This window comes from Trachinotus anak, unplaced genomic scaffold (assembly GCF_046630095.1).
Source record: "Trachinotus anak isolate AG129_WGS33_773 ecotype Australia unplaced genomic scaffold, CSIRO_AGI_Tana_v1 ptg000012l, whole genome shotgun sequence".
NCBI classification, from domain to species: domain Eukaryota; kingdom Metazoa; phylum Chordata; class Actinopteri; order Carangiformes; family Carangidae; genus Trachinotus; species Trachinotus anak.
The window spans coordinates 21,222,477-21,248,742 of record NW_027273863.1 but is presented as its reverse complement, the minus strand read 5'-3'; the positions used below and the strand labels follow the sequence as shown (position 1 = coordinate 21,248,742).

Here is a 26,266-nt window from a genome sequence, read left to right as displayed (position 1 = left end):
GAGGGGGAGGTAGGCCGAGAGACAGCGAAAATCAATCTGAAAGCTTGAGTTTCCATGCCAGGGGCCACACAAGAGCCCGACCGACCAGGGAGCGACTGATTCAATTTACCTAAGAAGCCCAGCTGTTACACAGAGACACACAGAGAGAGGGAGAGAGAGAGGTGTGTCAATGTTTGTGTGTGTGTGTGTGTCTGTGAGAGACAGAGCGCCAAGAAAAACTACTATACTAGCATTTTCCTTTCTTCTCCCTTTTTTGTAATTCCATTTTTATGTCAGTCTCCACTTTTGCAGACATGAGAGTCGAGACTAAGACATTAAATCTTGTTGGCTCGCTAAATGAATGTGTGTGTGTGTGTGTGTGTGTGTGAGTGCATTCTTTCACAGTGCCTAGGCTCATGACGGCTATATATTATCCATACATCACCGACATGTGACTCTGATTTCATTATGGGCACAAATAGAGTGCAGTGCGTGCGCAGCGTGACCCCCAGTGACCAGGTTCCTTATCGAAAGCTGCTCAGGACTCATTTCCCTGTTCCTGGTTCTTGCTAGATTAGTTTTACAGTCTGCACCTTTTACACCAGAATGCGTCGTCCTTAAGGTCGAGTGTAGCTCAGTTAACTTTTAGTTTGACATATCGAGAAACTCAGTTGTTGGAAGGCATAACACTACACAGAACTTCTAACGCTTGTTAAAAAGCCCCCCCTCTGCTCTTGCTTACTGTAGAAACACCTGTGGGTCTTTCCCATCAGCCCAGTTTATATACCAGTGTACTTTCCTAACAGAAAGGTTTGTGAACAGAGTTTGGTATAAACAAAATAGATGATCCAAGCATTAAATCATGATGATAAGTGGGTTGTTAAACATGCTGTGATAACATACCAACTGTGTTTAGCTCATAGCAGGCTTGTATCTCACTTCTTATCACTCACAGCTTACAACCTGTGCCTGTCGGGGTGTCACATCTTGTCTCAGTGTGAAATGTGATTAAAATTTCTTGGACTGGATTCAAAAGTGACCCCAGCTTTTAGGATTAAATGTGCTTGGAGCTTGAGATACTTAAATCTTTTGGAAAGAGAGTGACAGAAAACAGGTGATAACAAGCTACACTTTGATTCCTGCTACTTGCTGCTTCGCTTTGTTGTCTCTGCAGAGTTGTGAGTCTCTGACCTCTTGACTACTCTCAGCCTTACTGCACTGGGAAGCCTGACTGCATCTGTGAAATACACATCACAAGTACGGCCAACACACTGACAGATACAGGAACATACAGACACAGTCACACAGGACTAGATATCGGTCTTTGCAGCATTCGGCTGCAGTCGGCCCTACAGTGAAACCAGTCCACGCTTTTACTGAAAACACAGTTTCAGAGCTCCGGCTAATTATGCTTCAGTGCAGATGAGACCTGGCAACCAGAGCATGAGAGGGTCAAGGAATACAGAGTCCCCACAGCCGTGGAGGCAGACCACACTGCACCACGCTGCTGTCCAACATTTGCTTTCTGCTGCTTGCACAGTTCAGATGGTGCAGAGAAAAGCCATGCTCAGAGATCATTAGTATTAGTAAGCCACATCTGGGAGTGGGTTATGGGTTGAATGGTTTTCTGAAGTGAATCAAGTATTTAAATCTGGTTCACAGCTGGTTTTTTTTTTTCTTAGTGACGGATTTTCTTATATGTAATGCCAATACCATAATTCTAACCATCAGATCGATACATGTGATTAACGAGGTCAGACCTGCTGCTTTCCATTTCACTTGGTGCACTCACAAGACCTTTTCTTTTTAGGTAGTGAGGTCGATTCATTCCTAGCAGTTTTACAGAGTCTCCGGAGGTATATATAAATATGTAAATGAATAAAGATAAAATAAAGATAAATGTGCACTTCCACCAAGATCCAGTGTGTGGGCCTATAATTCCTACTTTCATACCCAAATGGAGATTAATTTCAGTCTCTTCTCATATTCAGTGGCTTGATTTGAGTTGATGCATTCCTGGTGTTTCTTAGTGCTCAGCAGTTTCCAAACAAGCTATTTGTGCCTCAGCAATTTCAGTTTGTCCTCAAGTAATCCATATACAAAAACATGCCTCATCCACACTGTTAACAGTAAATCTGTTGCCATCTATGTGGATGCTATATATCAACAGCCGCCTGTGGTCTTTTTATCCAGCCTACCTGGTTTTTAATGCAAAGGAGCCGCAACATGATATAGATCCAGCAGCCATCTGACCAAATTTCTCACCATAAAATGTGCCTTGACATCATTAATCACATCAATGCTGATTCTGCTCAGAGTAGATGGAAGTGCTGCTGGTTACCACCATGCTGATGCTTACCCACAGCCTCAGCCACCCCCCAGTGGGCTGCCATGTTTCAGAGTAAGACCAGAGGCCAGAGAGAAGAAAGTGCAGCCAAGCCCAGAGCCACGCTATGCCAATCAGTGCTAAAGAGGTCGGAAAGGTCGCTACCCAGCCGCTGGTGCTCATTGGCTGGGAACGAGCAGTGACAAAGCATGGAGAGGAGGAGGAAGCAGGACAGGTCACTGTGCTGAGGTGGGGGTGGGGGCTCTGACCACATGGCCTTTAACCACATGACAAACTGGAGGACAGAAGAAAGCAGGGCAGCTAGCATGTGGGGGAAATGCAACAATGGACGCTGTAGAGCTGGAGCTGCTCCTGAATCTAGTCGTTTGAATATAAATCAGTTTATCCAGCAGCAGATGCAGGGGGATCTCTGGTGGCATCAGCACAGACACGGTTTACACAGTGAGCATTACACCAGGTTTTGTATTCCAGCCCGAGCTGCCGATCCCTCTGACACAATGTGCTGGAAAACTCGCACACACTGTCTCAAAAAAATTACACTATTTTTAACCAACTAGTGACAATTTCAGGTGTTAAACAAGGGCCATCATATCACAGGAACATACTCTAAAGTTGTTTATAAGACTGCAGCTTTCTGAAGTGTTCCTGCTTTACTGCTCCCACTACACTGACCAGAAGTCAACTCACCAACTACCACCCACTGAGCCACAGAGCGCCAGTTCTTCAAAAGCAATTAATGCAGCTTAGACTTTATGAACCACATAGTTCATCAAGTGTGTTGTCCCCTGACACTTGTACTGTGATCACATTGTCTTCATGCTCCTGCCAGAGGTCGACTGATATATCTACAGTATCTGCCAATACTGGACTTTAATGTAGACACAGATACCAGCCTCCGATATGATTCATGTTCTTCTATCGAACTTCTTTATGTTATTTATGGAAATAATCTATAACAGTCTGGGCTAATATTAAGTTTCCCTGTCAGGGTACTCAGGATTTCTGAGGAGGTCACCCAGCCTTGACAAACTGAATAAAATGTGATGCCTTCTGCCAGAACTCCCACTGGAAAATCCTAATTTTGCAGAAAAAAAATGTATTGGCAGATTATTTTCTTGATTAATTATTTAGTCTATAAAATGTCATTAAAACACAGAAAAATGCCGATTACAGCCTCCAAGAACCCAAGATAACATCCTCCAGTGTTTTGTTTTGTTTTGTTTTGTTTTGTCTGACCTACAGTCCAAGTTCCACAAATATTCAGAGGAACAAAAGAAAACTCTCATATTTAAGAGGCAAGAAGCAGCAAATCTTTGGCGTTTTTGTTCTAGATATTTTCAAAGATGACATGATTCACTTTTAATCAATTTATTCATTGCTACTGGCTTTTAATCTGAACTTTCTTGTCAGTTCCTCTGAGACCAGCAGAGGTTTAGTGGACAGAGGCCTCCTCTCTATTCTCACAGAGAGAAATCCATGTAGAGTTGTTCCATTTTCCAAACAAACTGATTCAGTTTTAGATTGTATCCCAGCGGCCTGTTTTCTGTTTTTGTTGATTCATGAATACAGATTTATTCTGCTCTTTCAACATAACCCAGATCAATCAGGACAGGAACGTGAGCTTAATGCTTAACATGCTACAGAACAAAAAAAAAAAAAAAAAAAATTCAAACATCTTCTGAGTCTCTGTCATCTGTCAGACCTGGTGCACATCTGGATCAGGAAGTGCTCTAACCAGCTTATTATCCAGCCCCAGATTCCTGTGAAATGTGCCTATGTGACACTTTACCTGCCGTGCACAGATGCTGCACTGTGCGACTTGTGATCGACAAAACAAACAACAAACAGGCAGACATGCAGCAGATGACACTTTAATAAAGCGTTGAAGGTACTAGGGGATTTGTTTGCTTTTGCAGCCCCTTATGGTCCCCTGTTGTATTGCTGGAGTGACAGATACTGGTGGGAGCAAATCTGAGTCATCACTGTGCTGTGGATGCCCAGTACTAGTATTTGACCTACTTGTTTCACTGCACAGTGGTTTTGGTGTGGGGTGTAGCAGTCTTACCCATGCATTCAAACATCAGGTGGAACTTTTCAGCCACTGGTTGTCCACAGGCTGTCACATTTCATTGTCTCCCTGTTTCCCTCACAGTAAGATTTCATATGAAACATGCAAAAATTAATCTCAAATTCTCAATCTGGTGATAATAAATCACCAAAATGAGGGGAAGAGGATCCCAAAGCAGTGAAAAACAAAGGATTATTCTGTTTAAGCTCCATCTGCAGATCACTCAACTGAAGATACACTGTGATAGTTTACAATTTTGACAACACTTTCATGCTTTTTTTTTTTTTTTTTGAAAAGCATGAAAGTGAAAAACGTCTGCAGTGAGTGGTAGAAAGCAGAAGACTGACTACACAGTTTCCAGCTCTGTGTGAATGTGAACTGGGCTGTAGCTGCTGAGCTTGTGTGCTGAGTAAACTCAACTTGGTTAAAAAAAAAAAAAGTACAGCAAAGAAACACAACACCTTGTGCTTGTGTAAGAGATGAGAAAGTGAAAGTAGAACCAGAACAACCATGTAATTAGATGGTGAATATTATGTGCGATATCAAACTCTCAGCAGGGTTTTAATTGAATAAATGTGATACTTTTGCTGCATTTTTGTAGTTTTGAGTTTGAGCAGAATCTCAGTGGAGAGGTAAAACTGATCCATTGTTAACAGCATGCACTGGTTTTCCAGAGTCAACCACCCATGTTATATTTTTATCTAGCAGGTCCCTGGGTCTGTTGGTGACGTACTGCTCTTTATGCACACTGCCGTCTGTATACAACCTCTCCCAGACAAATGAGCTTCCCACACATTGTACTCAGTCATTCAAGTGATTGTGATTCTTATAATGATGCAGCTGAAAAATGACAGATGAGCTAATTGTCTGTATTTGTCAGATACTGTTGAGCATTAGAAGCAACCACGAGAAAGAGAAGATGGCAGCACAGTCATTGATTTTCAGCCTGAGTGAATTCAGTGGAGCTGAAATGATTGCTCCATTAAAAAATGAGTTTAACAACAGACGATTAATCTGCAACAAGTTATAGATAATTCAAGTCAAACTTTTAAGCAAAAATGCAAAAAATGCACCAGTTCCCACTTCTTACATGTGAGGATGTGCTGGTTTTCTTCATCCTCAATGATAGTAGACTGAATATCTTTGGGTTTTGGACTGTTGGTCAATATATATTTTCATTATATTCTCTTGTATTTCATCAAGTCCTTTCATTATATTCTATAAATCTGTGAATTTTTTTCTTGATTACGAATGTGTTCAAAATTTCCCATGATGCCATTAAATTCCTTGTAGTTGAAACTAGAATCTAAGATATTCAATTTACTGTCACATATGAATAGAAAAGCACAAATCCGCACAGATGAGAGACTGGAAGTGGGGAAAGTTAAGTATTTATGCTGAAAAATGACTTCATGATGACAGTTATTTTAATTTGAATCAACTAATTCAATATAGAACAAATAATTTATTAATTCACCGCTCACAAAAACGATTGGTAGACTAATTAACAATATAATCATGGCACAGGGCCATAATGCAGCTCTAGATTTCAGGGTCACTTTAGCAGGCCAGCAGGGTTTTGGTGGTCAGCGCAGGGGCATTGTGGGAAGAGGACACCGCTCTTAAAACCAAACAGCTGTGTTCAGCCACCCTCCACCCGACCCGATAAAGTGTCCTTGACAGGAAATCCCTCCTTGTTCCAGAGTGGCTGTTATGCAGCTGATCTTGACCTCTGACCCCTTCGTGCAGGAGGAGGATTTCTGCGGCGGGCATCAGTCAGGTATTAGATTGGACAATATTACAAAACAAAGTGATAGACAGTCTGCTGCTGTCCAGGCTGCTCAGTGGACTGATGCATGTGCTGTGTACTCTCTACGCTGTGGGTTCAGCACTGCTTTATGACCTTTAACACACGGCCCAACCCCCTTTCTCTGTCTTCCATCTCTCCTGTCACTATACACTGCAAGTGGGGGTGGGGGCCATCTCATCTAGGTGCAACAAGGTTAATACCCCCTCCATCAAGCCTCCTCCATTAGAGGATGCAGAGTGTAAAACTGCTGAATGAAACCACAGAGAAAAAAGCTACACAGACTATTGACCTCTTCTCTGGAAGTTAAAACACAAAGTTCAGAGAAAAACATGTGTGTGTTTTTTCTCTGTGTGTTCATACACCCTCCACTGACCTTCTCTACAACACCGTCGGGCTTATCGCACTGAAGATGCCATTCAGGTTCACCTATTAAGTCTTTAATCACACTCTCACTACTCGCTGAGATTCACCCTGCCTGCCACAGCCTTAAAAACCATTTATAACACAATGACTATCATGAAATATAATAGAAAAGATGAAGCTCCACTCGAGTGACAGCTAGAGTGCAGAGCAGAGGACTCAGTTACCTCCAACACATCTTGTGTTTCAATCCACACCCTGATTTTCCAGATATGCTTTCATTACAACTCATAATGTATTTTCAGTCCAGACTAGGGCTAATTTAATATCCATTAGGCTTTCTGTTCCACTGAAGCCAAAAAAAGGATATCCTACAGGCAATCGCAGTAATGCAGAGGCATTCAGCCAATCAAGCATCAGATCAATAACCTATAGTCAACATATCTGCCGCCTAATCTGTCCCTGTGGAGACTCTGCAATGCACATGTTTAGGTTGCAAAACCTCTTGCTGAATGGTTGACAAGCTCGTAGCGTGACTGACATGACGATACATCTTAAGATCTTAAGCATATCCCAGATGTTCACAGTTTATTCCCCACGTTTACACATTTACCGAGAAAGATCACGAGGTAGCACAAAGCACTTTTCTTTGGCTTGTTTGTTCTGCATCATGTTTGACAAAACATGGGTTTCTCATTTTGGTGTAGTAGTCAGGAGGCTGTGCACTGCGAGTTCCAGCAGGATAAAACACTTCCATCTTATCAATAATAATAATCTCTGTCAGCCTGATTTATGGCCCAGCAGGTACTGCTGCACTGCTGTGGTCATGATCTCCTGCTCACTACCAGCTCCCCTACACTTCCCTCCTTCTCTCACCTGCTCAGTATTCACATCACACAGGCTCTCTCCCTGGCATAAAACTCCTTGGGAAATAGGTCGCAGAGCTGTAGACTTTCACCGGTTACAAAGAGCTGTTCAGCATCAGTTAAAGCTGAGCATTGTGATGAGTAAAACATGGCATCTGTGTGTTTAGCTGCCTCTGCAACACAAGCTAGCCTGTGGGGGGAGTGTGTATTGCCCTGAGCAATTTCTGTATCTGTGCTATGGTTCGCTAGGCTAGGCTACGCTAAACTAAGCACTTGGCTTAACACTCGACCAGGCAGGCCTCGTGTGGGTCTGCCTTGAGCTTTTGGGTAAACAGGCTGGAGCACACACAACTGCTGTCGTATCAGGGAAACTGCTCTTGAATAACACGGCTGACCTCGGCTGTCTGGGCAAACTGAGGTCAGCTGTAAGGTGACATCAGTCAAAATGTTTGTATGAGAGCAAAGGCTTGATGCTGGTTTACCTACTGAAACACAACATATAGTTTCCTTAAGGCCAGAGAGAACAAAAAATACATTTTCAAATTATTGTATCATTGTTCCTGGTCCCTGCATTAACTGTTATTGTCTCTCTTGACCAAAAAGCAACATTTTTGATCATTTACATATCAAAACCTGTGTGTTGTAGTGGCTTGTGGATCAATATCAGGTGCTTGAATTTCAGAAATAGTGCCTCATGTTGTCTTATTTATCAATTTTCATCTCCTGCTTCACCTCCTGCTCTAACAACACAGATGAGGGAGGTTTGGGTGGAGGGTTATATCAGCTCTGTGTTACTGTTGCTCCCCAGAGACTCTATATTCTTGCAAAGTCACAGGCATTTTTCTCCTCCTAAACTCCTAAAGTTTTGTTAATATCTGTCTCAAAATTGCACCCAAACGTTCCTGTTTCCCTCAGACAGACGACACATTACAGGAGCTCAGGACAGTCTGAGTCAGTTGCAGTTGTGACTGTTTACTTAGATTTGGTTTATTAAATCAGAAGATTTGTATTGGAGTCATCCACAGTAAGAAACCAGAGGACTCTTAAGTGCAAAGACATACAGACAGAACTGGATTAAACTTTCAACGCAGGCTAAAAGTATTTGTCAGTTACCTCAGTCATACTGCAGCTCCTCAAATGTGAGTATTTTCTGCTTCTCTCTTGTCTTACGTGACTGTAAACTGAATAACTCTGGCTGTGGGACTGTGTGTGGACAAAAATAACATGTGAAAATGTCTCCTTTGACAGAAAAACAGAAAATTGGCAGGTTTATCAACAACAAAAATAAAAGTTGGATGCAGCCCTACTTTTAACCAAGGCACTTCTTCTTGTAAAGCATCAAACAATATTATCCTGCAACACAATCCAAATGCTACATTATTATAGTCACTGTACTAATCCACCTGTGTAACTGCAAAGTCCCAACCTTCCTGGAAGATTAAGCTCTTATGAATGGGTCTGTGTATCCACTCAGCAGCCTAATTTCATAATCAGAACACAGATGGAGAACGACAGAGCTGCAGCTTCCTCCTCCCTTCCCCACTAACGATATCTCCATCCTCCAAATCCAGCAGGCTACTTTCACACCACCCCACCATCTTACACCATATTACTTAATCAGACCACTGTATTTTTGGCAGTGCCAGCACAAAACCGCCCATCTACTGTATGTCAGAAGTTGGCAGTGGCCATGGCGTGCTCTGCGGGCAGCTCTCTGGCACGCAGCCTCGGTTGGCACAGCAGTTCTGTCCTCGCTAAATGGAGACCATGCCGCTGCCGTCTGGATGCCGGACGGCTAGCTAGCTCGCTTTGAACGGGCTGTCAGCGAGGCGAGCGTCAAGCTGGGAGATGAGGCTGTGCCCGGGCAAGGGAGAGCTGGGAGTGCAGAGGGAAGGCTTCATTATCTGAGTGGCTCACAAGCAGAGCGGGAGAACGATCTCCGTGTGCTTTCAACCAGGGGATTAAAACTTCCACTGAACTCCCGGGACGATTGGAGCGGGCACTGCTACAGGCGTAATATTTACCTCACGACACAACAACGGCATGTTTGGTATAAATTCAAAAGGTCTGGTCCCACAGCATTGTCTGGAAACGTTTCCTACATGATCTTTAGTCTGTTAACTTGCATGCGAGGAGATCAAACGGTTGTATTTGGTGCATTTAAACACTTCCAGCTACTTTGTTTGGATGTCTGGGCACAGGAGCGACTGAGCAGTCGAGAGCCTCCATATACAGACAATGCTGGCCTGCTTTGAGAGCATAATGAGATGCTAGCCTACTTTTCCTTTACAGGTGTGTTTAGGGAAAACATCAAAAATAAACAATTCAAGGCTGCTCGGTGCGTGGTAAGCAATAAAAGACAAAGGCATAATCCTAAGCCTGCAGGCGTACAAAGCAAACTCCCTAGATGTACAGGCAGTGTGTGAGGATATACGCGTGTGTGTGTGTGTGTGTGTGTGTGTGTGTGTGTGTGTGTGTGTGTGTGTGTGTGTGTGTGTTCGTGCCTGTTTACCCAGTCACACAATACAGGGAGGAGGGGGAAGGAAAACACAGGGACAGGCAGGACCTTCCGAACGCAGTTTAGCAAAATGTCAAGCACGTTCAGATCGCTAGTCGACCGAAATGTCATCCAGACGAGGCAGCAGAGAGGCAAACACTGCAGAGGTGTATCTGCACAAAGTGAATGCCAGACACATTTATTACACCTTCTGGCCACTGACTGCACCCAATTTGCCATAACAGTTAAAGGATACAGATGAATTACAATCCGGAACACAAAGGTCTCCGTGTTTTTTTTTTTTTCCATTAAACACGATTAAATTTGATGTAAACTTGAAGCCTCTGAAAGTGTGTGTATTTAAGCAACTGTGTGTGTTTTGGACAGGGTAAAATTCTCAAATAAACATGCGTGGAAGTGGACATTACACATTATAGCCTTGCAGAAGGATCCGCTAAAAAAGAGGAGCCAGCTAAGGTTGAGTAAAGTCAAATGAACTCGTGAGGTGCTTTTAAAGAAAACAGGTTTGACACAAAGTGCTTTAAGTACAGAAATAAAAGCAGCTCAATTTCAAAGTCATGAGACGCAGCTTGAGAGAAACTATGTGTGCTCAGACCAGCTCGGTCTGTTAAGAGGTGCTGGGCAGGGGTGTAGCTTTCCTCCCATGAAGTGTGCTATAATATGATTGTGCTGAAGGGCTGCGAGCTCGCGCCACAGGAGGAGAGTTTTATATTGAGGCCTGCCTGCTGTAACGGTGTCAGATGGTATTTATGAAACTTGTAATGGGACTGAAGCCCAGGCACACCTGCTATGCTGGGAAGGGCACGCGCACACACACACACACACACACACACACACACACACACACACACACACACACACACACACACACACACACACACACACACCCACCACACAAAGACAAAAATACAAATACTAACAACAAATCCTGGATTTTGCTTGTTCCTGCTTGATTTCAGCTGTTGTTTCAGCTACATTTACAGCCCTGTGTTACTACAAATATCTGATTAAGGCACTATGTACATAAATACACTGGACTTGTCTAGGACATGGACTGAGAGGGGGAGAAAAGAGGTTGACAAGAGCTGTGTTTCAACAGATTTTCTAAGGAGGAAGTAAAGAGAGTTTTAAATTTAGGTTCCACAGACAGCACCTGGCATATTCTGGATTAATTAGCTTTATAAGCACCTTTATACTTTTCTAAATTAGCATAAGTTTATTTCACAGCCAAACATTCATCAAATTAGGGCTGCAACTAAAGGTTATTTTCATTATCAATTAATCCACTGATTCTTTTTTTTCCTTTAGTCTTACAGATAGTGGAGTGAATGCCCGTTAAGATATTCAGTTTGATTCCATTAAAGGCAAAGAAACACAACAGACAGAGAAGCTAGAATAAGTTAAATTTTTTTGTATTTTTGCTGTAATGATTCATCACTTGATCGATTATGGATTAATTGTTGTTGCGACATTGGTACAAGACAAACAGCTGACTGACTATAGATGGAGAGAGCAGTTAAAACATGAAAGTTCAGGTCACCGCTGTAAAAATGGTCCTGTTGTTGAACTCCCGGCCCCCATCTGCCTTCCCCGTTAGATCGTTAGGGCCAGAGCGACTGGTGACTAATGAGGCTCACTACAGGTTGGCGAGATTAACTCCAAGTATCTCTGAGCTCACATTAAGATGCCTGCTGCATGAGACTGGAGGGGAAAACAAACAGCGTTGATGAAACCCAGTCAAGGCGTAAAAGCTGCAGCCTGGGAGCTGCACCTGTGCCAATTCTCCTATAACCATCAGCCAAAAAAGGAAAACTGCAGCCGAGCCAGACTTCTGCTTAGGTTTCATACTTGATGAGGGCAGGAAATTAAACTTTCTGCCCATCGATTACACCAGCTGATGGCTTCCTCAAGTCAACAGCTCATTTAGAATAACATGGCTGATACCAACATTTAAAGACCAAGGCCAAAATCTGAAAATCTGTGATATCAGTCTAAAACTTTTCTTAAAAAATCTAACTTCCAAAACTTACCCAGACTAACCATCCATAGACAAAACTTCACATGTTGCTAGTTATAAACTGTGACCTATTGAGGCAGTGATCTGACATCTGATGTTTATACTTCACACTGCAAAGCGAAGATGACGGTTTACCTAGCCAGGTGTAAAGATAACACACAGTTTCCTCTGCATTCACTCAGCTGTGGTGCACCAAGCAGATGCACAGCTGAAGGTATAGTGTAATATTAAGAATATCAGCTTTTTGTCAAAAAAATGTAAGTAAATCAAATAGAAAATTTCCAAACAGTAAAATTGCAATGATCCAAACAGCCACTGCTGCAGCACTGGTGCAGAGGAAACCCTGTCAGGACACACAGAAGCCCCCGTCACTCACATCCTGCCATAACAGACACACCTTCTTCAAAGTAAATAAGCCACACAATCATTTGCACATTTGTTTATTGTTGATAACTTCAGTCCTGTAACCTTTTAACAGCGAGGCTTTGCAGCTTTCGACAGGTGTGGTAATGCAAATGGTGTCACAGGCACTTGCTTTGATGCTGTCACGTACAGTACACATGCACACACACAAACATATCTAAAGGCGCTCCGGCTTTGCCCCACAGGTTTCACTCAGCGAAGGTAGATAGAAAATGATGAGAGAGCCTGCAGCTTGTTGCTCTACATCTCTTTAGACTGAACAGCTGACACCTCAGCAGTCATTCTGCAGCAGCAACACCGCGGCCAAAACTGCTTTGATCAACAAAAATCTACCAAAGTGGATAAGCACGGTGGCATTCTCAGCAGCAGTGGAAAAGACTGTGTCCTACATCCTGAACACTCAGCAGAAAAGAGAACAACAATTACAGAGAGAATGTAAATTGGAAGTGATGATGAATACAAAAATACAGTGAAAGAGAAAGGGAAGGAAAAATGTCTTTGTTTTTACCCAAAACGCCTTGTATTTACACACGACACTACACTAGAGCTGCAGTTAATCATTATTTCCATTTCATTAATTAATCTGCCAATTATTCTGTTAGAAACCAGTGAAAAATTACAATCTCCTCAAGCCCAAAATTATGTATTTAAATTGTCAAAAAGCTAAAGACAATTAACTGTCACATAAAACATAAAAACAGCAAATCCTGGGAAACTGAGAAGCAGGAAGATGATAATGTTTGGTGTGTTTACTGTATGTAAATCAACTGATCAATTGTTGCAGTTCTAAACTATACAAGGAAATGAAGGACAAAACTACCAGAAATCATACATCATAACTGAGTGTTAATGTCCTTAAAATCCTAGAAAAAGTTTACAGGTCGTCCTCCTTCTCGCCTCCTGGTCCGAGAGGATCCCATCACTGCATAGTTTACCATCTTTCCAAGATCTAGCTTGATCAGGCGTGTTCAGCCAACCACAAACCAATCACTTGTGGGCAGAGTATGGAGAGCTGGAAAATATGTGGTGGGCGCTGCTGTTAGTTAGTGAATTAGTTAATTAAAAACTCCACAAATAGTGAAATGTCCACATCTATTTCTCAGAGCCAAATATAACATCTTTATATTGCTTATTTTGTCCAACCAACAATTCTCCAGCTGAATATATTCAATTTGTAGTCAGATAAAGAGAAGCTGCAATCAGCAAAGATCAAACATTTTCCCTTGATAAATCACTTAAGTAAATAAAAGATTATTATTAATTAGATTTTTATGAAGTAAGTGAAATTTATTTATATAGCACCTTTCACAGATAAAAATCACAAAGTGCTTCACAGTATAAATGAGATAACGTAGTAAAGAATAAAATAACAATTAAATAACGACTTAAAACATAAAACAGACAGCCATAAAAACCCTTGTTTAACTAAAGGCCTGTTTAAAAAGCAGAGTCTTCAGCTGCAGAATCAAAGCAGCGTAATGACAAAGGTTGGGCATTCCACAGTTTGGGTGCTACTGCTTGGAAGGACCCTGACCTGACGACCTTAAACTACGCGAGTATGAAGATGCAGCAGATCAGGTGTGATATGTGCTCTTTTGCAAGTGTGGGTTAAAAGCCTTGCAGCAGAGGTCTGGACAGCCCGGAGACGGTCAAGCTCTTGATGCTCGTGATGCTCCAAGGACTTTGCTGAGTCAAAAACAACACCCAGATTCCTTAAACTCGTCTGTCCAGCCGAGCCTGAGGAACCAACGTGCTGCTTAATAGAAGGGATTTACCATCAGGGGCAATGATTATGGTTTCTGTCTTGTCAGAATTTAATTGTAGGTAGTTTTCACTTAACCACTGCTTGATGCTAGTCCAGCAGCTGATTAAGGAGGATAGTTTATGGAACTGGGTGGGCTTGAAAGAGCAGTACAGCTGAATATCATCAGCATAAAGATGATAAGAGACGTGACTGAACCGCCTAATTATCGGTCCTAAAGGAATCTTTTCAACACTACTGTTGGGTACTGCTGATATTAGCCTCCAGCATTTCTATTTATCCAAGCTGCAGCAGTCGTAGTAAAGAACACTTTGCTTCTTTTACAACAAAAGATATTCCCAGAAAACTGACAACATCACATTGTTACGATTTCATGGACTGGCTATAAGCTGAGTCGCGACTGTGTCACATGAATGGCTGATGGTAGAATCACTTGTACTCAGATAAAAAGCTTGTGCGGCATGACTTTCAGGCCCTGCTGACACCCTGCCAAGAAACACGGTGAGGTAGTAATGCAGTTATTGTCACAGCGCTGGTGTAAACGTGTTGCTTCATGCCTACAGCTCATCAAAAACCGAGCACTCTTCTCACCCAGCAGCCGCCTCAATTACAGCAGCATCATCCCCCCGGATCAGTTGTCCCTCCATCCATCCAGTCTGGCTGTATTTTCATCAGGGCTGGGTGGCCTCCATTAGCGCTCCTCCGCAGGGACAGGACAGCCTCTAAAGCACAGCACTCAGGGAGCACACTGGGGCCCCGCACTTTACCCTAACAGCTTCATCAACTCTGCATCCCTAGGGCCAGACACACACACTCGCACTAAACACACACATACACACACACACTCACACAACCTCTGGAGGGCCCAATTAGCAACCATCACCTGTAATTCAATAACAACACTCCCTTTCTTTCAGCCTCTCCCGCTCCCTCTTTCACTCGACCGTGAATTTGCTTGCGTGATTTAAAAAGGACGACTCCTAATGTTCTCCTACATCAACGGACAAATCTAAATCTACACTGACAGTTTATTAAGGGGCTTGAATAGACTTGCATACTTTGTTTGCAAGCAAGAGGTGTCTGCCCCCCCCTCCCTTCTTCCTCCCGGTGTTCACTTTTACAAGCGTCATATATCATCCCTGTGGCTCCACGCACTGCAAATCAAGCCCACAGGACACAGGATGGAGGACAGACACAAAGAGAATCCACATTGCACATCTCTACTCAGCTTCTAATCAAATCCTCTGTTCCATTTCAACGTGTTCGCTCACCATCCATCCTGCACGGCGGGAGAGGGAAAACAGAGAGACAGCAGCTCTGTCTCCATCCAGCTATAAAACAAATGTAAGATCACAATAAATAAAGAGAAACCTGTCTGCAGAACCACAGGAAAGTGGTGCACCACTTACACTCCTATCACCATTAGCAGAACGGTTGTCACATGCTTCTTCAAAACTGAGCAAACTAAACAATGTTCAAATACCAACAGCAGCACTGCCTGGTTGTAATGTTAGAGAGGTGATGATTCAACTGTATAATCATTTTGGAGGTTGGGAGTCGTCATTTTCTTCCAGAAAAGGGTCACATTATAAGAGCGAAATGAATTTTCAAACGAAAACACGGCCAGCACGACTCTCCATTTCAATCTAAAACTTCATGTGGATGTAGACTGAGTCTTGAAAAACATGCTGGCAAGATCAATCACTGCTGAAAGACTCAAAACTCACAGTATTTATGCATAAAGAACAAAAACTGGACAACCAATCAAGTTCATTTGATTCCCTTTTGAATCTGAAGCACATTATTATTTTCAGCTATAAAAATCATCCTGATAACCCCTAAGATATGACTCTGAGACAAAAACAATACAAGGAAACACATCGCTCCAGACATGAAATACTCCATCATGCACCAGAACAGCAGCAACAGGAGGAAATAACTGTCCAATCAGAGCTGGGTATGTAGATCACCGACTCAATGCTAAACATGGCAACAAGCTCCAGGCTCATGAGCGCCTGTCACTTTACATATGTGTGAACAGGAGATTAGTAACCGCAGACTTTTCTCAAACCCCCTCCTCCTGTTTGATACACACATCTGAAACAAAGAGGGTTTGAATGGAGATCCCAGCTACAGAGTAAAAGAGGGCAGATAAATCACTGCTGTGCTTCTAATCTAATTCTCTATTCCACTCCCACCTGTCCTGCTGCTGCTGCTGCACCCTCTGAGGTCCCTGGGGTGTCTTTAGTGAGTCCAGGCCCCTCCTAACCCACCTGTCCACCACTCATGATTTATGTCTCCTGAGACCACTGGGGCTGCTGGGAGGTTGCCTCCCCTGCTCCTACTGTAGATTTTCCTCTTTTTTTTTTAAGCTTCGGTATAGGTGTTGACTTTATATAGCTTTGGTTTGTTAATATATAATAAATAACTCACTGTGGTTCTTGAATTTATTGTAATAATAATAATAACAGTCATATGAAAATAACCTTGTTCCTGTAAAAAGGTATGCAAGCATGGTAAAAGCTGAGAGGATAGGCCACAGTGCAGGTCTAAAGAAGCATGTGAACATCTGTGATGCTTTGTTGGTATCACTGAGTCCAAAATCCAAATATATCTAATTAACACCACATAAGCCAAAGAAAAGCAGAAAATCCTCACAACTGAAGAGGTAGAACAATGAAATGTTTGTGCTTGAAAAAATATAAACGATTAAGTGACAAAAATAGCTGATAATTATTTTTCTGTCAGTTGACTAATCAATGATCCAATCAGTCGTTTCAGCGGTTTGATTCTATGATTGAATGACACTAACAGCTTAATACTAATGTGAAGAACAATATTTTATTAGAGGGCCAATCACAGAGGTGATAATGATGAGCTGGGCTGTAACTTTGTACTGTTTCGCTGTTTTATTTACTCTTTTCATTATTCCACTCCTCCTCCTCTCAGCTCCACGTGTCTTTCTGTTTCAACTTTCCTGTACCTGTTTCCTTTCGGTTTACCTTTGAGATGTGTCCCAATTTTCAGTGGAAGCAAATCAAAGCGAGTGGCCTATCACAGGCAAGCGGCATTCCTCTTCAATTACCAACATTCACAGGATTACGGCTCGACTTAGTCTCTGCTGCATGGCACCCTCGGCTGTGGTTCGGCACTGTGCCTGAAGGCAGGCGGCGGCTTTGGGCTACGTTTCCAATGATTTCCTCTGAGCTCGAGGAGCCGACAGCCTCTGTTCTGCCTCTCAGGTGGCAGGAGAAAAAAGAGAATGGAGGATGGCAGAATATGCAAATCACACCACCACCAAAGAAGAGGGAGAGGAGTTTCCCACCAGCTGAGTGTGAAAGAGTGCTCCCCCTCTCCCACACACACAGGACTTTGAATGGGACTCTTTCTTTTGACACACACTGGCCTGCATGCCCACATAACCCCCACAATCAAACAAATGTATAAAACCCAAACATGTGTATAAGCTAATTTAACACTCATAAAAATGCACAGATGCATTCAAACATGCACATTTTCACACACAAACACACACGTGCATGATTTGAGGTGGGATGCTGGTCAGCAGCAGCAGCAGCAGCAGAATAAACTGGGTCCCTTCTCCACAGGCTGTCTTTCACAGCTCAGCCTTGGTTTGCAGAGCAGCGTAGATTAAAGTTTTAGCTGTTAGCTGCTCAGGGAGCCTCTTGAATACATGAATATTCAGGTGGTTGAATGAGAATGATGAAAGGCAGCAGCAAAGCAGGTTACTTGTGGAAACGGTTTAGGCCACTTTTAAGAAAGGAAGGTGCCGATACGAGTTTGGCAGTTCCTCAGAGATTTTATGCACCAGTGGTGCCGGAGGTAAATTTCACTTCTGGTTCCACATTTGGCTTTGTTTTGAGCGTAGGTGGCAGTGAGCAAACTTTGTCTTCATAACATCAATTTTAAACAGCATTGTAAGTTTAAAGCAGGATTTGGCTTTGCTGTAATCTTATTTTGAGTTGAACACAGCAGACTGTACAGCAAACAGAGCTTTTCTACCACTCGTCTCACCTCCTCCTGTCCTGTTACACTTTTATAAGGGCACAACAGCTTTGAAATTTGAATGTCTTTCATTAAATTACAGCATTTTCTACTTATTCAGAAAGAACAGAGATTAAACTGTTGATTTCTCTTGAAGGCACTGATTATGCTGACCAACTTTAAAAGGAGTACTCTTAAATTCCTGCTACAGTAAATTTATTTTTCTCAACGTTGCCTTAAAGATCCGTCACTTCTTTAAGTTTTTCCAGCAGCTCTAGTTTTGCAAGTGACATCAGAGCAGGTGAGACACAGTTAGGTTTACTACTATATTGACACAGTATTTGTAATACTCCATGTATTTTTATTGTGTACACTTGTGCCAAACACTGAAACCCTACGGAGCATCCACATCCTGTTGACTGCCACAGAGCTCCACAGCACGTTTGGCTCATGTCTTCTGTGGTGTACCACAGCTCCAGGGCTGCTTCATTGACCTCTGACCTCGATGTGGAGAACTGGGGGTAGGGAGTGTGGTATAGACGATGTATAGTTTGTTGTTAAAAAGGCCACACTGCCATGCGAGTTTCAGATTTATTTCCATTTCTCAATTCAAGTGCAGCATGAATGAAAAGATGTGTTGCTTTTAGTTTTGTATTAAATCAGAGGCAGTTCACCAGTTCCCTTCAACCTCTACTAAAAATAGTTCTCAGGTTGAGTTGCTGGGACAAATCCCACCTGCATGACAAACAGGCACATTTGAGTAAACTTTGTGAATTTGCAGTTCAGTAAAATCAAGTGTCAGAGATTACATCCGCAACTTTCCAAGACACCTCATGAACATCTGCTAATCAACAGTGCAAATCAATGATGCTGTGTGAAAACCGTGTCATTATGTTCCTATGTTTCAGCTTAGGAAACTTAAAAAAAAAAATAAACAAAAAAAAAAAATACCATAGTTGATATCATAGTGGTTTGAGGTTTTCTCAAGTGACGCATGTATTACTATTTATATCCACCAAGCTGTTCTGTGTTAGAACTTCGATGTTTGCTTTATACATTTGCTTTATCATCTTCATCGTGCTCTGATTACCTTATTTAATTTAACTTCATATGAATACAGACACCCACTACGAGTCAGACGCAAGGGTGTACATTGTTCAAACCAGTTTAAAACTGATGCGTTTAATTGTTTGGCTGTGTTGAGTCACCTGCCTCAACTTTCCATGGCTTGTTTGTCAAGGTGCCTTTATCAGCTGACGTCACCTAATTGAAACGCAACAGCATCAGCAGGAAGATTTTTCCCCTCACAGGCATCATGTTAATGCATGTAAATCCCAACAAGCAGGACCGTGTTGTTATGCAAAGCCTGGAGGAAAGTAGCAGTTTCCCACCTTGATGCTAACACACACTAACACACACGCATACACATAAACACACACACCACTCAATTAGTCACAGCAGCAGCATCAGTGGCCCTGATGCACCTCCCCCTCCAAACCATAAAAGGCAATGGGAGGGATTGATGCTGACTTGCTAAAGACATCCTGTAGTGCTTTGTCATTCCACAGGCCCATTTGTGCAGGGGAAACAGCACACACACACACACACACACACACACACACACACACACACACACACACACACACACACACACACACACACAATCACACACACAGCCCCAGGCTGTTATGCACAAGGAGAAAGTAACATGAATGACCAATGGTCATGGATCAATTAACAGCTACTGTTGACCACAACCACTTCTAATCCCACTCAGGACCATTTTCCCTCCGACACTAACAAACAAAGGTGGGCGTGTGCATAAATATTGACATCAGACTGAAGTAATAAAAACAGATAATAATAAAAAAAAAAAAAACACACTAGTCCTCCATATAACAGCAGTTTGGGGTTCAGCAAATGCAGATAAAAAAATCTGGGTGAGGCAAAAATCAATGGTTTGATTTTCTGGAACTGCATTATACATTATTATAACATCTATTATTTTCTATCAGTCTGATCAAATGAGTGTGATAGGATGAACCCAGACTATGGCGAGGCAAATAAATGCTGAGTATTAACTCAGAGGCAAAACACTCACATGACTGCTCTGTTTCATTGGAAAGCTCTAACTGGAGCACCTTAGGGTGACCTCAAGAAAATGGTTCATTCATACATAAAGACAAAAGAGGCCTGAAAAACATGCTGCAGCTTTCACATTCAACCCTTTTCCTTTAAGAGAGTGTGAGTGTTCAAGACAGAGGTTTTTGAGCCATGTCACCGTGTGTCATAGTCCAGACATGCTGGTAAACACAATATAGTTTAACACAGCACTTATCTGAAGAAACATGCTCAGTCAAAGGGTCATTCATGTTGTAAAAGAGACGCAGAGAGAAAATGCTCCTCATCTACGCAGCTGGACACAGTCTAACACCAAAGAGAGAGCGTTCTCCTTAAAAACAGTGATTCAAAGCACTTTCATGTCAACAAATGTCTGTTTATATCAGCCTGACCTGATATAAGAAGTCACTGAAAGCTGTTGTAAACACTACACTTGTCTGTTAATGCACCGCCATCTAATTTAACCATCAAGTGTGGGATTATTATTAAATATGAAAATAAACAACATTTTTACCACACCCCCAGAACAGGGAACCTAAACAAAAACAACCTACCTCACCACCCACTCCAGCTACCGTTTCTCCAAAAACCTCCACAGGACAGGACAGGCGGACAGACCGTGCTAAAGGTCGAACCCTGGCCAGCTTGTGCGCACGGGCAGCCCAAGCCTTAGAGTAGGGTAGTGTTTTTATCCTGTCTAGGTATGTTAACACCAGGCCTCAATCCTGTAGTCCCCAAATTGCAGTGTTAGATTACAGCCCAGATGAGAGGGCACACAAACATGGAGCGCTTCAAAGCGAGAGGAGAGGCCTTTGGATGACGAAGCAGTGCGCACAGCGGCGGCGGCGGCGGTGGCAGCAGCAACAGGCAGTGCACATGGAGCGCTGTCACCTGCCATTCACAGTGGAGCTCCAGACACTTGGCATGAGGTAGAGCCGAAAATGAGATCATCAAGGCTGCAGTTAACAAAAACAACTTCATATTTCTCCTCTGCTCTTTTTCTCCGTGCATTGATGTCTGTTTATAACTACTTCAGAAACACAGGAGTAACTGTCTTATGTACCGTACAAGCTGCTACTACTCACTTTAATGTGTAACAGATATAATTCAGGTAGAAACAAGTGCAGTCAGGGAGAAGTGAAAGTTTTTGGGCGTCTCTGCAGACCTATATCAAGATAACTCTCATCATTTGCAAGGCTTTTGTACTGGCATGTTTACAGTTTCCGCCTGGTGGGAAATCATCTCTGTCAAGAAGCAGAGCAAGAGCAGCTGACTGTGAACTATCATTAATACCAGGCAGGTTAGGGTTTGTTTGTTGAGCAAGGTGAGAACAAAAACATCTGAATTCACGCAGAACAATATAACAGCTCAGGGACAGCAGAAAATGAGTCTCAGGCCTCTTTCAAACAAACTCCAATGTGGCTAATTATAAAAAAAGAGATCAGAAATCCTAGAAATTACTTCAAAACAAGGTTTTATGGGTATGAAAAGATGGATGTCAACACCTGACTGCCAGTGATGCTCATGTATAAAAATGTTCAAGGACAAAGTCTGAGCTGTTGCTCACATCCAGCTTTTTCTTGTGTTCCTAACTAGTTTAAACACCGGAGGAGGTGCACAGACAGTGTTTATCTTAACCTTCATGGAGTGGGAGTAGATTTGTCTTCAACCCCCAACTCTGCCTTTAACCAGAGGATGACACCTAATCTACCTAATCTATCCGGTAACGATCTACTAATGATTTTGTTAGCAGTTCTGGTTCACTTAAAGCTCAACCATGCAAATAAACAGCGACAAAAAAAAAAAAATCAAAGAAAATTAGGAAAACATTTTGGAGGGAGTGTTGAGATGATAACACATATCTTCTAAAAATGAAAAACTGTTATTAACCTGTGTGTATGTAATTTGCGGACTGTAAAAGTCTGTGTAATACTTTGCCTAAAATATTCTCAGGTTATTATCCATAATATAGCTGCAATGATAAATCAATGGTGAGAAAATTAATTGGCAATCATTTTGATGACTGATTAATGGTTTCAGTCATTTTTCAGGCAAAAACTGACACAATTCTCTGCAATATAAGGGTTTGCTACTTTTCTCTGTTTTATATGACTGTAAATATGGCTATGCACTGCTCTCCTGCAAAACATTAAAGGCCATGAAATTAACAAATAATCATCAGATGTAAACCGATAATTAAAATAATAATTGCTGCCTTAATCAATAATAAACAAGATTCAGCAAAACTTTCAAGTGTGGACAGGACATGTGTCCCTGGGACATGTGAGATGTTAGGAGCAGAGCTTACACAAGCTGGTGACTATCTAATTAGTCATTTAATGAATTAATTGGCGATGATAATCAATTTCAACAATCAATTGTTTCTAAGCAATAACGCCAAACTTCTCTGGTTCCAGCTTCTCAGATGTGAGACGCTTTAGTAAATTAATATCTTTAGCTTTTGAACTGTTGGACAGACAAAAGAAGAAATCCGAATGTCTTGGGCACAGGGAAATTATAATGAGCATTTTTTTTTTCCATAATCATCACTGAATTGTTGAGAAAATAATTTGCAGATTAACTGGTAAACAATAATTGATAGGAGGCTCCATAATGACTGAAAATGCTTTAAGTGAAACACATCTATGGTCACCTGAGGAGGATCAGCTGTTACACAGATCAGACAATAGATCCCTCCATCTATTGTCTGTTTACTCAATTTCAAACACATGGCAGAGGGTTTGTCCACCTTTATATTAGTATATATATATATATGTTAATGAGTTTGAGTTAACACACAGTCAGTACTATAAAGTAATGCAGTATATGAAGTGTTGGGAAAATGCCAGGCGCAAATTAAAGCTTCTGTGACGGTATAATAAATAGTATCAGCAGCCTCCTCATGCTGATGACAGGCTGGAGGTCATGGTACATTAGCACAGGCTAATGCTTGGCACATCAGATCTTTTGAAATTCAAAGAGGTGAACGGGCTGTGAACGAGAAGTGTGTGTCATGTGGATGAAAACTAAAAAAAAAAAAAAAAAAAAAAAAAAAAACTACACGTTTGAAGTGAGGCAGGTTGAAAATGAAACAAAAACGAGGCAGATGAGTTTCGCAAGCACCTGATCAAAGCGGTGCGCACTGAATCACCGTTACACGGACCAGGACGCGCTCCTTTCACATTATAATCTCATTTAACCCCATATTCCTGTGGAAATCAATCTAAACTAGACGCTCAGGGATGTTTCTGTTAAGTATCTGCCCCTCACACGGGGAGAATATCACGGGGAAAATCGGTTAAAAATACACCTACATAGGTGTTGCATCACCTTGCGTACCTGGCTGTCTCCGGTCCAGAAAAAAGCAGCAACCCCGCCTTCACTGCAGTAATGGTACTGACCGCCATTCCCTTCAGGAAACTGTATAACGAATTACCGCAACACAATAGATGGAAACGAAAAGGTTTTTGACGGTATTATTGCACACGGTGGGGGAATAACAGGAATAACCACTTTATGCAGCGCTCATTTTCCTGGACACACACACATGCAGAGAGAGAGAGAGAGAGAGAGAGAGAGAGAGAGAGAGAGAGAGAGAGAGCTGTGGGGTGCACTCGACCAAACGAGCCAACAAATCCACACAAAAAAAAGAAATTATACATAAAAGCAGAGATGAGACATGCACAAGTGGGTCAGAAATGCGTGTCGATGAGATAAATCCCGCGAGAGTGAAGGTGGTGGGGTGTGTGTGGGGGGGGGACGAGCATCCATGCGAAGCTGCCACGGTACACGGTGAAAACTACCCCCCCAAAAAAAAAAAAAAAAAAAAAAAAAAAATCATCATCTCTACCTGCACAAGTTGACATTTGGAGCGGTTTTCCTGGCTCCTCAGGAGACACCGAGCATTTAGGAAACGGCGAGCAGATCCTGTTCCGTTCACAAGCGAGAGCCGCAGGTGTTATTTGTGTTTATTTCCAGGCCATTTGTCAGACCCGTTATCCGCGTTCAGGTAAACATGATGGTGATGATGGTGATGGTGATGATGATGATGGTGATGATGATGATGGCTCCTGCACGGACGCACAGAGTCACCGTCGTGTCGTCAGCAGGAGGAGAGAGGGAAAAAAAAAAAAAAGGTGCTTTCCAGCCCCTCGGCTCACACACATCATGCCTGATAACGGTGTCCAAAAATATATATATTTATGGCTTTACTTTTTTATTGGTTGATACGATGTAAGAGGGGGAGAGTACAGGTGAGAAACTGGCCAATGAGAGACTCCGGATCCGAGGGGTTGTCTAAATTTAAAGCTACGTATACAATTTCTTTTTTATAGCCTCTACTTCTTCACAGGTGGACTCTTATTGAGAGAGAAAATGCCCCAGCCCCCAAAAACACCTACTCTGAAATCATGTTTACAGTGATATCATGGAGATAAAACCCCTGCAGGTGACATAAGAGGATTATTAGAGCCATATTACGACAGAGACAACGTAAGAGAGTAAAGATAATATCAGCACCGGCAGCCAAAGACATGCTCCAAGTCCATATATCCGGTTATAACGCCCAAAATGAGGCCAAAAACAACATTTATCTTCCAGCAGCGAAAGGGTTCACAAACCCGATTTTACAGGTGCGATAAGCGACAGTCGAGAATGTGCAATAGGAGCAATATGCACGACAATCAACAAAAAACCCACACCGAACAACAAAAACTGCTGCTTTTCTGAAGCCAAACTGGCTCGGATGAGAAGGAAATGCATGCAAGCATGAAGAAATATATGCTCAATCTACTTTTGGAGAATCAACAATATAATTTCCACTCTTACCTTAACTACGGGAGCATGTGGTGTTGCAGTTGCAGCAGGGAGGGGTGAACTGGAGATAAAATAAACATCCCATCTCTTTGCCATCACCGGAGCAGCAGTGAACCCGACCAAAGCCCATGCAAAAAATCCAGTGCGTTCGCCGCAACAGCACGATTTACCCCCCGACCATCAAAACAAACAGCCGAAGTTGGATTATTCTGAACGGTACCGAGCAACCGAGCCGTCCGGGGCCGAGTGAGCAGCAAGTTAGCACGAAACTAATCCCGCAACAACCTCGCCCTGAAAATTTCATCCACTAAAACTACAAACTGCGCTCAACGGGCCACGTTGTTATGTGAAAGCCCCGCAACCTGCCGCCAAGAGTTGCAGTGAGTGGGAAAGTGGCAGAAAAGTCAAGAAACAAAAAAGGAGTAGGAAAGTGTAGAAAACTGCAAAAAAAAATAATAATAAATAAAAAAAACAGAGTATGAAGCGCTCCTCGGGTTATTATAAGAGGCGGATAACGGTTCACCCAGTCAGGCGGCCCCGTGCACCACTAGGCGGAGAGAGAGAAGCCAGCCAGGTATAACGGTACACCACCACACTGGTCTATGAACAAACCAATACTCCCCAAAACTCCCCGAAACGTGCTCCAACTCACTCCCAAAAAGTCTCCAGAAGGAGTTTACCGAGTGGAAAGCTCGCCGGCAGCCCGCCTGGGTCGCCCGCAGGCGGTTACGGAGGAGTTCGGACTTACCGCTGCTCCTCTTCGGGTTCGCCTGTTTTCTGCGCTTACACCTGGGGCCATCCGCCATGATCCTCTCGCTGGGTCTGAAACGCAGCCGCTTGCGAGTCACCTCCTCCCTCCCCCCTCCTCCTGTCTCTCCTTCCTCCTCCTCCCTCCTCACCCTTCTCACCCCTCCCTTCCCCTGTCCGCTTTACGACATCACCTTCCCCAGCAAAAAAGAAAAAACACCTGGTTTGCGACACACTGGCCGCTTTTACGGCATCACCTTCTCAAACACCTCAGCGCCTCATGGCCCCTCCTACTGGCCGCGCATGGCTGTGTGGTGGTCGCACAGCTCTGACAGGGTGGAGCAGGGACCCTCACGGTGCTGTTCACAGCAAACATAACAACCAGGTGTTTATCTTCAGGTGGAAGTGTAGAAATGTGACCACAGAGA

General features: G+C 42.8%; 1 protein-coding gene across 2 annotated transcripts in view; it reads right to left on the bottom strand.

The window, feature by feature from the left end:
• The window catches only part of LOC139628768 (zinc finger E-box-binding homeobox 1-like), a 64,449-nt gene extending 38,471 nt beyond the window's left edge, over positions 1–25,978 (bottom strand). The window contains exon 1 of one of the 2 annotated variants that reach the window (XM_071490807.1): positions 25,840–25,978. In XM_071490807.1, the coding sequence (XP_071346908.1) occupies positions 25,840–25,897 (58 nt within the window). In that variant the 5' untranslated portion in view covers positions 25,898–25,978. Of the gene's footprint in view, positions 1–24,126; positions 25,046–25,839 lie in introns of those variants that run through there. The other variant, XM_071490808.1, reaches the window with a different exon arrangement.
• Between the last annotated feature and the right edge of the window lie 288 nt (positions 25,979–26,266).